Below are 13792 nucleotides of genomic sequence, written 5' to 3' on the forward strand. Positions count from 1 at the left end.
TTATCTCACTCAGTAGAATCTTTTCTAATTCCAAGCATTCACCTGATTTCAGTTCTTTACCGCAGAATAGTATTCCATAGTGTATATTACTGCATTTTCCCATCTATTTCTCGGTTAAAGGACATTTAGGGATAGGTGGGGCATATGGTGGATTTATCTTTAGTTTGCTGCTGCTGTTGTTGTTGTCTCTAGATTCTCCACCCTGATTTCCATGGTAGTTGCTCCACTTTGCGATGCCACCAACCGTAAATGCTTCTTTCCCACACCTACTACAGCATTTGTTGATGGTTGCTTTGGTGATCTCAAAGTTGTTGAAATTTTGAAATTCATGAAATGTAAATTTTTGAAATTAATGAGATCTCAAAATTGTTCTGATTTGTGTTTCCCTAGTTGTTAAGGTTAAGGAATAATTTTGAGATGTTTCTTAGCTATTTTTTCTTCTTTTGAGAATTCACTGTCAGATACTAGGTCCATTTTGTTGAGTCGAATATGGGGCTTTTTGTTTGTTTGTTTGTTTGTGTTTTGAGTTCTTTATATATTCTGGATATTAATCTTCTATCAAAGGTATAGATGGAAGAAATTCTATACTGTTCTGTGGACTTCCTCATTATCCAATTGATTGTTTCTCTAACTGTGAAGAAGCTTCTTAGTTTTATGAAGTCTTACTTGTATTGGCCTTAATTCTAGGCATTTTGATTTTGTTTGTTTTGTTTTGTTGTTGTTTGAAAAAATTATTCTATGCTAGAAACAAATAATAAATTAATGAAAATTTCATTTTATTCAATATTACCTCTAATACATGGCTTTATTTCTATAATTTGATGACTATCACAGTTTCAAAACACCATAGTAGTAGAATAATATTTAGTATCTTAAACATTAAAAGAATTGAGTTATCCTGGGAAATTACAACACTGATATCTAATTTTCTGAAGATTTAATATCTCTCAAGAATTGTTCATAAAGTTACTTGATTTTTTATGATTTTCTTGATGTTCAATGATAGAATGTGATGTTTCCGTCTACCCCATATGAAGGATATACTTGTAAAAAATCACAATGCAATATTCATACTAGTTGTGCATGGATTTTAATAATATATATATATAAGTATTATATACAGAGTAAGCTTTCATAAATAAACAAGCAAAGAAAGAGAGAGAAGTTAATTTCCCTTTAATATTACTGCCATCATAAATAAGTAATGCTTAATGTTTGTTTCTGTCCTTCTCTTCAAAGGACTAACTTCCTGGTTTGTTGTATTAATCTTTATACCATGGAACACATGCCCTTTGAAGACTTAGTAATTTCAAATAGATGAAAATTTGAAATTACAGTGAGAAAATTTCCAAGTAGCAATGAGACACAGCTCTTGGAAGCAGGTGGAAGCAGCTGTAGTCACTTCTGTAAGACACTGCCAGTCTCTCTGAGATTTTAAATTCCTTTCTCCATCTCATGTGCTTTTTATTCTTCAACAAGGTGTGAATGATCTACTAGAGTCAATTCTATAACATTGGACTCCATAGTATATTAGTCTTGACTGTCAATGTAAATGAATAGGGAAAAGGTCTTCTTGAGTTTAAATTGTAAGGAAGAGTCAGTGTTTCTGTGTAAACTCGCCACACGCCCCTGTGAGGTAATGACTGTAGACATCTGGATACATTAAGAGTGCCCATTTTTACTTTAGTTTCAGCTTTCTTGTTTTTCTTACTACTGTAGTATTGGATTTTGTCAGCAACTTCTGGCTGACGTTTCAGGTGGAAAATGTCAGAACACCCTGGGAAGACATAGCTTATTCTTTCTACTCCTTTTATAGTCAGGAAATTGATTAAACGGATGTAAACTAACATACAAAATTATCTTCAGTATAGGTGTAAACCCTGTCTTCATCTTGAAGGCCATGGAATCGATTAAAAAATAAAACTCTAACTGAGGGTCCTACATGAAAGTCCATGTCAAGTGGCATGCCAAGACTTTAAGAATCACTTTAGAAAAAGCTGAAGGTTTAAGAGAATTTACAACCTGGGTATTAAAATTATGCAACTGTTTACTATCTATTTACTTGCTCAGCCATCTGAGACTTTCAGCTGGCCACAGAGAGCAAAAGTTGTCCCTTTGCTGATTAGTATATTTACATACCGTTGTTCCCATGTAAGAGCTGTAAATTTGAGCTCTATAAACATTACATTCGGCTTGTGCTTTTAGTAAGGTGTACCTATTGTATTTCTATCAGAGTCACATATAAGCTACCAAAACACTATTCAGGAATCTGGTTTGTTGAGAAATATGACCCTTTAGTCCAGCAATTTCCTAAAGCTCATGTGGACCAATGAATACTTCCTTGAGTCAATGTACTTTGATTAAAGGTTGCTGAGTTTTCAAAAACTCTTGTCAATATTTTCCAAGAGAGGACTAGCAACAAGGCAGCTAAAAATAGGAGAGAATTGAATTACCACTTAAGCATTATTGATACCATTCCTTTAAAAAAAAAAAGTCTGCAAATTTATTTGCGTAGATGGGCAGTCCAAAAATGCAGTGTAAGAAGGAAGAGATTAGAACGCATGCCTCAATAAAGAACAGGGAAGAGGAAAAGGAGGAGGGAGATTGGAGGAGAGGGGAAAGATGGGGATTGGGAGTGGGACCCCGGGAGAGTGGTTGACCAGGAATGGGGGAAGGGAATAATCTCTTATTATTAATAATATAGTATTATTAGCATATTAATATTATGCATGTTCTCTCCATTTCTGCTATCCTTAGTAAAATAAATAATAAAAATCATTGATTTACTAATGTATGATTTTGATACTGACATTAACTGCTTCAACTGAACAACAACAACAAAATGTCACCATGAGCAGCTGAGTGACTCGTTCCTGGGTCATACAACTAGAACATGCCTGGCCAAGGAATGAAAATAAGTTTTGCCTTTTCTTTATTACACTCATATTGCATCTTCCAATCTCCCCAAGACTGTCCCGGCTTACAGACTGTAGTTACAAAAAGTTCTTTGTGCTTTGTGGCCTGATGTGGATAATAAAATAATACTGTGATCCATGGCAACTAGGGAATAGGTCAACAAACACAGTAACATGCAGGGAAGAAAAGTCATGAAATCGGGAAGGTTGAGTAAAAGGTAAGGTGCTAAATACAGAAATACAAGCATAAAAAAACCCAAGAACAAACAAAAAGAAAGTAGTTGCCTAAGAAAATATAGAGGAAAGCTGATTTCAAAAAGAAGAAATTATTCAATGCTTTAAGAACGCAGGTTTTTAACTCACAAGACTCTTGGATTCTACTGCCTATGTTTGGTTGACATAATTAACAGAGATTTCGGAATTTGTAAATCAGAGAAGAGACCACAACCAAATTTTGGAAACATGCTGGATGAAGTGACAGAAGCTAAACAATTTGTATTTAAGCTCTTAAGGTGTGCTTCCATCTACTTTAGCAAAAACAGCAGGAATTGAGAATCCCAGTAAATATTAAATTTAACTAAAGAGACCCCCGTAAAGTCTCACCAACATGACTGTTGTGCTCTGAACAAAATCCTGTGTACATGCCTGCCTGGATGGGAAAAGCCCACAAGGCCTTAACTGTACACAGAACATTGAGTTGGAGATATCTTCCCGTGAAGAGCATGCCAATTGGTTGTCGAGTGTCAGATGGTCAGCCTTGACCACATGTGTACAAGGAATATTCTTTGGATTGAACAGTTTATATTTAGGAATGTGTGTGTGTGTGTGTGTGTGTGTGTGTAAACATATACATAGATTCATGCAATAACATTCAGAAAAAAAAACGAGGTCATGAATTTGACTGGGGGAAGGGTTGTGGGAGAATTTGGAAAGACAGAAGAGAAAGGAGAAATGTTATGATTCTATTATAATCTAAAAAAGTAAAATTCGGAAATATAACAATATATATCCATAAAATTGTTGTTTTACCGTCCTTACAGTGGCTTGGGGGGATTCTGCTCCCCCAGACAAAGGCTCTGTTGCTGCTGCTAAAGGTAGCTCTAATTAAATCTCTATCATTCTAACAAAATGTGAGATTCAAAGGCGAGGGTGAAAACCTGTGAACACGGAGAGTTAAAATAGCAACTGGCTAACTTTCTGACTTTGCTGATGTCCCCAGAAGCCACTCCCTTCCACACAACCCCTAAAATGAAAAAACAAAAAACAAACAAATAAAACCCACCGTAAGGTCCTCCCTGCTACTTCCTGCCAACCAGTTGCTAACCTGGTCTCTCTGAGCCCAGGTCAATTTTATTCAACTAACACAAGTGTAGCACATGTTTACATAGTTAACAAATGCAGGGTGAGCAAATGTAACACATCTTTGTCTAATTATAAAATAAAAATTAGGAGGCGCCTGGAAAAGGTTCAGTGGTAGAGTATCTGTGTAGCATGTGCAAAAACCCTGGATCCGATCTCTGGAACTACACAGAACGGAGGCAGGTGGTGCAGACAGGAGCTGCAGCAGGGAGCCGGAGGCAGGACTAGGAGTCCAAGGTTATCCTAGGCTCCTAGCAGCTTGAGATCCGCTGAGAAGCAAGGCTTAATAATAACGAGGATTGCCAAGAGTTGGAAGTAAGGGTAAAAATCAACACATAATTTCTCCTATTGCTTCCTGTCGCTGGACCCTTTATCTGCTTAGCTGCCAGACCTTTGTAAGGGAAACTTTATTTTAAACTTCTGACTAAGCTTTGTCTTGGAGATGGCATGCTTAGACATTAGTTTTCAGATGTGAAAGGGCAATGCAGTATTCAAGTATTCATTTAGTTTCAAGATTTTATCTCCTCATGCTTAAGGACAACGCCCCAAATAGTCACCATTGGCTAAGCATCTCCTCCTGGCCCCATCTTCCCACCTTGAGCAGCGTTTTCTTCCCTTTCACCGTGCTCCATTAATATGCCAGACACTTTCTCCATTATTTTCTAGCCCATTTCTTCCCCCTGTCTGTCTTGGTAGGGAACCCATAAATGCAGCCATGAATCAGAGAGGTTAAGGGGCCTGCGAGATAAAATGAGCAAGCTGGTTCCTGGGGCGTGCTGAAACTTGAAAAGCACTGTATTTCCACAAATGGCAGCTGTCTCAAATTTACACAAATTAAAATGGGGCAATTAGCATTTTGATGCCAACTTTGTTTTTTGGTTAACTGTTTATGATAAGAATCTTGCCAAGTGAATACAGTTTTTTTTCTTACTTTTTAATAAATGTAGCAAACATTAAGTCTGTTTTACAGTAATGAGAGAAAATAACCACTTGTCTACCTGCTATTTCAGAAATGTAAGTATATTTTCTAGTGTTTCAAAGTAATATGCTTGATTTCAAAAGGAACACAATATAGAGATAAAGAAAAATGAAGAAACTAGAGAAATTTTAAAAATAAATGAGGTCACATTATTAGTGCCAAAGACTGGAAACTCTCACAAATTCAACCATCCACAGGATAACAGCCAGTCCTCAGCTATGCGCATCAGAGCTGCAGGGGTCTGGGGAGAGTCAAACCCTCCCCTGAGTTTCTGACTTGGTGCATTTTCCAGGGGGAAAGAACCTGTGGTTATCACAAGGCCCTGGGTGCTCCAGGTCCTGCAACCACTTCATAGCCAAGCTCACCTCAGATGGTCGTCTTAAAAGGAGGGCGCAGCTGCTCCTGGGACGGAAATGGCTTTCATATGACATTTTTAACGGTTGTTTATTCATGAAAGTTGACCAAGTTTCAAACTAGCTATGTCAATTTGAATTTTTAAAGAACGACTTAGTCTCTGTAGTTATTTTTCTGGACTATTTCCCACCCGGGGAGGAGTTGTCTTCACTCCTGTTTCTGGGTGTAGAGCCAGAGATCGGGATTCTTTACTAGGAGAGGTGGGAGGGGTTCACAGTTTCTAATAATTTAGGCTTTGGCCTCTACCAGTCAACCAGGTAGACACCAAGACAACAAAGCCATACACTCCCATGGCCTGACTAGAGAGGAAGGCGACGGGAAGGAAGGGCTAGGGCAAGACAGAATCTGGACAGCCATGCCAGTCACCTGTGCTTTTGCAGGGTCCTGCAGTATGACAGGGAGACAGAGAAGTTTAACTCTACTTTGGGGTTTCTGTCGGGGAACATTGTCACCGTATAACTGAGCAGTGTGTGGTGGGGAGCAGGTGTATGCTTGTTCATTGTTGTTTGTTGGTCTTCAGTTTTATGTTTTCCCCCCAATAATGGCTTCTCTCTTGATATTTAGCCCTGTTCCAAGCTGTTCTACATTCAGTCATTGCCCACGTTAGCATCAGATTTCTGACATTAGCATATTTGTTTATTTGACTATTAGAATTTTACTTTAGGATAGGTGGTGGTGGCTCTCACCTTTAATCCCAGCATTCAGGAGATTGAGGCCCATGGTTCTCTGACTTCGAAGCCAGTCTGGTCTACATAGAGAAACCCTGTCAAAAAAAAAATGTATAAATGAATGAATAATTAAAAGAGAATGGAATAGCAATGAATTTTTTAAAGACTTTTACTTTGGAGAGTGTATCCTATTTCCTAATAGTGTTCAATTATCACAAAAGCCAAACTGTAAAATTACATGCTTATCACCTATTTTTCTATTTTTATTACATTTATTCACAGTCACAGAGATCCACCTGTTTTTGCCTCCCATGTTTTTATTAATTGAGAATTTCCTCAATGCATTTTGATATTTACTACTCCCTCACCCTCTCCTTGGTCTGTTACCTATGGCCCCATTACCTCCCTACTTACCCAACATTGGCTTTTCTCCTTCTTTTAACCAATCATGTCTAATTTGTGTGTTGGATTGTTCTTGGGAGTGGGGTTTTCCCTGCAGAGTGGTCAGGCTGCCAGAGGTCACACCATTAAAGTAAACTAGCTCTTCTTCCCCCAGTAGCTGGGTTGCTTATGTAAACTATTGTATCAACAGCAAATAGTGAAAGTTTGACTTCTTTTCCAATTTGTACCCCCTTGATCTCCTTTTATTGTCTTATTGCTCTGGCTGGAACCTCAAGTACTGTATTGAATAGATATATGGAGAGAGTGAATAACCTTATCTTGTTCCTGATTTCAGTAAGATTGCTCTCAGTTTTTTTCCTTTTAGTTTGATTTTGGATGTTGGCTTGTTGTATATCACCCTTATTATATTTAGGTATGGTCTTTGTATCCCTGTTCTCTCCAATACTTTTATCATGAAGGGATGTTGTATTTTGTTGACGGCTTTTTCGACATCTAACGAGATGATCATTTCCAGTTTGTATATATGGTAGATTACAATGACAGATTTTCGTATGTTGAACCATCCCTGCATCTCTGGGATGAAGCCAACTTGATCATGGTGTATGATTTTTCTGATGTTTCATTAGATTTGGTTTGCCATTATTATATTGAATATTTTTGCATCAATGTTCATGAGTGAGATTGGTCTATAATTCTCTTTCTTAGTAATGTCTTTGTGTAGTTTGGGTATCAGGGTAATTGTAGCCTTATAAAAAAGTTTGGCAATGTTTCTTCTGTTTCTATTGTGTGGAACAATAGAATTTGAGGAGTATTGGTATTCTTCTTTGAAAATCTTATAGAATTCAGCACTGAAACAATCAAGTCCTGAGCATTTTTTGGTTGGGAGACTTTTGATGACTGTTTCTATTTCTTTAGCAGTTATAGATCCATTTAATTTGCTAATCTGGTCTTGGCTTAATTTTGGTGATATTGATCCAGAAAATTGTCCATTTCCTTTAAGTTTTCCAATTTTGTGTAGTACAGGTTTTCAAAATATGACCTAATGAATCTCTGGATTTCCTCCATGTCTGTTGTTATGTCCCTGTTTTCATTTCTGATTTTGTTAATTTAGATATTCTCCCTGCCTTTTGCTTAGTATAGATAAAGGTTTATCTATTTTGTTGATTTTCTCAAAGAACCAGCTCTTTGTCTCATTGATTCTTTATATTATTTTCTTTGTTTCTATTTTGTTGATTTCAGCTCTTAATTTGATTATTTCTTGCCATCTAGTCCTCTTAGGTCAGTTTGCTTCTTTTTGTTCTAGAGTTTTCTGGTGTTCTTTTAACTCACTAGTGTGGGATTTTTCCAGATTCTTTATGTAGGCATTTAGTGCTATGAACTTTCGTCTTAACACTGCTATATTGTGTCTCATAACTCTACAGCTCTTGTAAAGAAAAACATTTAATTGAGGTGGTGGCTTACAGTTCAGAAATTCAGTCCATTATCATCATGGTGACAAGTATGACATTGTGCAGGCAGATGTGGTGCTGGAGAGGTAGCTGAGAGTCCATTTTTAGTCCATTTTTCAAGCAACAAGCAGCTGACTGAGACACTGGGTCATATCCTAAGCATAGGAAACCTCAAAGTCTTCCCCCAGTGACACCCTTCCTCCAGCAAGACCATATCCATTCCAACAAAGCCACACCTCCTAATAGTGCTATTTCCATTAGCTTATAGTGGCCAGTTACATTCAAACTACCACAAACATCATAGCAGCAAGGCTTGAGAGGCTTGGTGACAATCAGAATGGGTGAAGTGACTCTATTGATAAATACTCATCTTGGAAGAACAAGGACGGACCTGAGTTCAGATGCCAATTACCCATGTCTCGAGTCAAGCAAGACAGCACACATCTGCAATCCCAACCACAGGGAGACAGAGAAGCAGGTTCCTGGAATTCATTGATCTACTAGCCTAGTCTACCAATGACTTCACTGAGAGACTGTCTCATGTAGTCAGGTGAACAGAATTCACCTGACTACATGAAAAAAAAAAGGCATTGGGGGAAAAAAAAGGCATTGGGTGTCAGTCTCTGACCTACACACACACACACACACACACACTACACATGCAAATACACACACACACACACACACACACACACACACACACACAATCAAACCTGCTTTTAAAAAGACTGTCAAATGTGTGAGTTTTCTGGTGAAGTCTGATTTCTAATTCAGGAGCTGTTAATAAGTTGGTTACATAAAAGTATCCCTAATTTTCTGAATTTTACTCACATCAAGAACCGGAAAATTTCACTTAACACACATGGATATTCAGAGAAGATGTCATTAGATACATAAGGCAGATTCATCCGTACATTAACTCTCATGACCACCAATGTCTGAGTTCACCTCAGGTTTGGGAACCAGCATGCAGACCCATGGTACCTTGATATAGCACATATACCCAAAAGGCACAGAATCGCTCTGTTTGCAATTTCCTCCAATTCCTGATAATTGAGTTCCTAAATTTCTCTTTTCTGACTATTATTTCTGATTTCATGATTATTAAAATGATGATAGTCTCCTATAATTTAAAAAAACAGATAATTTCCTTGTTCCTGTCTGAATTGGATTAATACCAGTGTGGGCACTTTGGAGTCTTCAGTTGTCTATAAAGACAAGTCACTTCTATGGTCTTTTCAAAAATTGCATACATATCTGTGTATGCCTCCTTATGAGCCACCAAATAGATTCATGTCATCAGGTCTACATCAAAAATGAGTCAGGGGACACCAGTAATAGGGAATATGCCCCCCAGACTGTCTATCATTTACCTTGTATATTCAGATATAGCAGGACTCAAATACTAAAATCATTATTGCTTCAAAGCAGTATGCATACATTAAAAAGACAAGAAAACAGCAAATATGTCTCCATCACAAAAAAATAAAAACAACTAAAAGTAGGAGATACTTTTGCTTAAAATTTATTCACTTACTAGATTAATAACTTTTAACATGAGAACTTACTACAGTAGGAAAGTGGATATATTTGTTTCACAACATTAGTCCCAGTAAGCAATATGCATGATATATTACTCAGCAAGGAAGAGAGAGTAATTAAAATAAATTGAAATTAATTATCATCATCATTACTAAAATCTTTGTCCTCTACAGAGAGAGAAAGAAGTGGGGGGGGGGACAGAGAAAGATGCTCTCATCATATTGGCATTTCAGGACTAAGCTATGAGGCATCTTAATTTAGTGCAATGCACCTTTAATGATATGTTTGAATATAGAGATGTGGAATTAATGGAGTTATACTCACCCATCTCTATCTATCTATCTATCTATCTATCTATCTATCTATCTATCTATCTATCTATCATCTTTCTCTATGTATCTATCTTCTATCTTCGGTGTGTCTGTCTACTTTCCTATATATCTATCTAGATATTAAATATATGTATGATTTTAGTTAAAGTTATTTAAGGTAATTAGGTGATTAAATTGGTAAAATCACACAACTTTAGCCATTTATATTTTAGCATATATTTATAGCATCCTGTGAGTTAAACTATATGTGACTGATCACAGTGATATAAAGATTAGTCTAGCAATTTCTCTTCCTTTGCTCATTTACTTGTCTTCTAGAATGCCTTTCATTTTTGTTTGTTAAAATTGCATTCTTCTTTTTATATTGTCTATTTCACATTACGACCTCTCCCCAACCCCTAGAGCAAGCAGAGAGCACAGCATACCTCTAGTAGTGTTTGATTCTTGCTTCATATCTGTATAATTATCTCAATATTAAAAATTACAGACATAAAGTTGCCTATCTTCTAATTGTTTACACCTAAAGCACAATTTTAGGTTGAAAGTGGGAAATATTCATTAGCTTTAATCTTATGGACAAAGTCATAGATACAAAAATATATTTCACAAAATCCCCGGGGAAACAAAGTTCTGAAAATAAGATTAGTAAATAAGGTAGAATATTGAAGAGACCACACCTGGTTCCCAATACAAATGAGCTATAGAGTCACAATCTTCTTCTCATGTGTGACATAAAGAAGAAAAGAAATAATAGTAAATATGAAAGACTAAACCCAGAGCATCACAGCAATGACAATTTCTTAATAGAACTGCAGAGAGGTGTGATTTCAGTCCCAGAGAGACCTGGGGAAGTCCTAGAGAAGCAGAAGACAGCCAGGTGGGGGCATCAGACTATGGAGTCTGCTTCTCCCTCAAGGACCTCCAGGAATAGTCAGGAAACTCATTAATTTAAGTATTCCAGGGAGCCAAGCTTTCCTGGAAAAAACAAATTAGTATGAGAAGCCAGAACTCTGCAATTTCAGTTTTAAAAATAGCCAGTATTATTAAGGCTGCTGTGTGCAGGGGAGCAAAAGAAAGACCTTCTTGATGTTTGCCTCAGCTTTTACATTAGAACAGAAACTACACTGAAATTCTTCCCTGCGGTACTGCAAAGGAGGAAAGGTTTGTATTGCTTGAAATTACTTTTTGGTCCTTCGACTGAGAAAGTTTTAGGGGAAGTGCTGTTCTGTCCTCTCCCATGGAGTCAGCCTTCCATAAAGGACAGGCAAGGGATGGCTCTGCCTCCTTCACTCAGGATCAGAGATTGGTCTTTCTTTTTATTTCAGCTCCTCATTTGCCTAATTGCCCTGTGAGCCTGGCAGGGACATTCCCCTGCAGGGCTCTGAGACTGCAGAGACCCTACCTGACACTCCAAATTGGTGTGTCAGCACTTTAGCTCCGAGTGAATGAAAATCAATCAGTGTGACTGCGGTGGTGTATCTTGCACAGACCTAAACTGGTTGTCCAAATTTCCAAGTCTTCACCCTAGCCCCCAGTGTGTAAGATGGTAAGTGACACTGTACCGAAGGACTGCTTCGCAAAGACTGACGGTTGGTTTTGGTTTTGATTTTTCATTCTCTTTTCTATCTGGAAGAAGCAAATTATCCTGCTTAGGTAGCCACATGTGCAGTGAATGACAGTGTCAGGGCTCAAGCAAATAGCCTGTATTTGCTTTGGTCTAAGATTCAGTTCTTAATTAGGCTGGCAGAATAAATATTCATAAATACGTGTGCCAAACTGCTCCTTGTTCAACTTATACTGCAAACGCAGGGGGTTAATGTTTTAAGAGAGTGCTTGTCTCTGTACTAAAGCTCCTTCTATCTCTCTGTAAGTCTCCATGCCAAAAACACAGTGTTTTAAATCTCCAGACCCACAATTCTGCAAAGACAGAGTTAAACACTGTTTGGACTCTGGCTGCCTAACAGGAACTGAAATGTTTCAAAGCTCGGTCATCAGCTCTCAAAGGCTGCCACAGGAACTTTCTGAGCGGATTGGGTTAAATATTTTTACAGACCCATTCTACGATGATAAGGCGGTAATAATTTGTGTGGTGCAACACTCCAAAGGGTTCCAAATTTCTCAAGCCTCTTTGTATGATCCTCAGAGTGGAGAAGGGTCTGAGCTACAAGGATGAAGAGGCTCCTTCTCCTGGTGCTGCTTTCAGTCTGTTGGGCTGATCACCTTCCAGACAGCTACGCTCCGGATCAAGACAGAATCATTCACATCCAAGGTAAGAAAAGCACACGTTCTCAAGCGAGCATCCCATGGAATGCCAGTGACCGACAGTGGGATGCAGGATGCTTCTTCTTTCTGTCCTGCTGTATGAACTTTCCTTTCCCTTTCTGCTAATTAGTAAACATGCTTCTGGTGGAGGGGATGCTAATGCATGGGGTGGGGGGGGCATTGTAACTTGGGAACAGTTGAAGTTGAGTGTTTTAAGAACAGCCGACTGTAGGGAGCTGGTGCAGTTCACTGCAATTGATATCTTCAAGTAGAATGGAGTGTGGGAAGTTCATGGTAATGCAATGTGAAGGAGGGAGCCACAAAGCAGAGGGATTTATGATGTAAGGTCATTCTGTCACAATAGTTGCTTAAAGATTGAGAGAAGTGTTGCATATGAGGGAAATATCACATAAACTACAGTCTGGGAGATAGTAGCTTACCCCTAGGTCTGTTAGTTTCTGTGCAAAGCTTTCATTCCCATGGACCAATATTCTGCTCCTGCATATTTCTGTTGAGCTCAGCTGAATCCTCAGCCAGAGAGCTGTAGCCAGGCTAGCGGCTGCAGTATAATGCAGCTCTTTCGTCAGCCTTAAGCGTTTGTTAAGGGACATCCTGCAAAAAGAAAGCTGGAAGACTTATGCAATAAGGAAAGTCAGTCCAAGGAGCAAGAGCCTCTCACCTGCCCTTGGATGCTAAATAGTTATAGTAAGAATTACACAATGTAGCAGTTTAAATATGTGCATTTTTATTAATTTTAGAGAAGTTCAGTTAGGGAATCAGAGACAATATAAGTTTGCTAAAAGACATTAAACAGCAGGTTAGAATTTCAATGTCAAAAGAAGTGTGGCTTCGGAGAACTGTGTTTGCTGTAAAACCAAGACTTGTAAAGGTCGCTTGATAATGTAAATCTGGTAGAAATGTTGTCCTATAAATGTTTTGGCAGTCCAGAATAGAATTTCTAATTAATATGTCTCTGAGTGCTTTAGGAACATCCTTTTCAGTTTTGTTTGCTTACAGCAACTTTATTTTTTCACTGTTGAAGCATAAAAAGAAATTATATAATCATAAATTCTCCTTTGCAAGCTGCTGACTCAGCTGTTTCCTTAATGTATGTATTAGAACCAAAGCTCCTGCCCAAAGGCTATAACATTTTTACACGCTGAGATTAAAGGTGAAGAATAACATCCTTTAACTTCTAGTTACAGAACTCAACGCAAATGGTAATGCTGAATCATTAGCAATAGCAACTTTAAATCTCATATAAAATAGTCTTTGTATTACTATGCTTTAAACTTACAAAATCTACTCAGGTTATATTATAAACCATGCAATCCAGCTAGTCTATGTGAAATTCAATGAATGAAAATATTATTTTAAAAACATACTGACATTTATAAACAAATTCATATCAGAGTAAGTTATTTGAACAAGTAAAACTCCTATAGCCCAGCCCTCAAAATCCCATGTGTTC

The 13792-nt window shown here is 37.8% G+C and overlaps 1 protein-coding gene across 3 annotated transcripts in view; it reads left to right on the forward strand.

The window, feature by feature from the left end:
* The window catches only part of Hapln1 (hyaluronan and proteoglycan link protein 1), a 71845-nt gene that overhangs the window by 33251 nt on the left and 24802 nt on the right, over positions 1-13792 (forward strand). The window contains exons 1-2 of one of the 3 annotated variants that reach the window (XM_085676876.2): positions 11093-11220; positions 12203-12328. In XM_085676876.2, coding sequence (XP_085533002.1) covers positions 12229-12328 — 100 coding nt within the window. In that variant the 5' untranslated portion in view covers positions 11093-11220; positions 12203-12228. Of the gene's footprint in view, positions 1-11092; positions 11221-11428; positions 11606-12202; positions 12329-13792 lie in introns of those variants that run through there. The other 2 variants (XM_085676877.2, XM_048455867.3) reach the window with 2 other exon arrangements.

The sequence above is a fragment of the Myodes glareolus genome, chromosome 15 (genome assembly GCF_982192425.1).
Source record: "Myodes glareolus chromosome 15, mMyoGla1.1, whole genome shotgun sequence".
Classification (NCBI taxonomy): Eukaryota; Metazoa; Chordata; class Mammalia; order Rodentia; family Cricetidae; genus Myodes; species Myodes glareolus.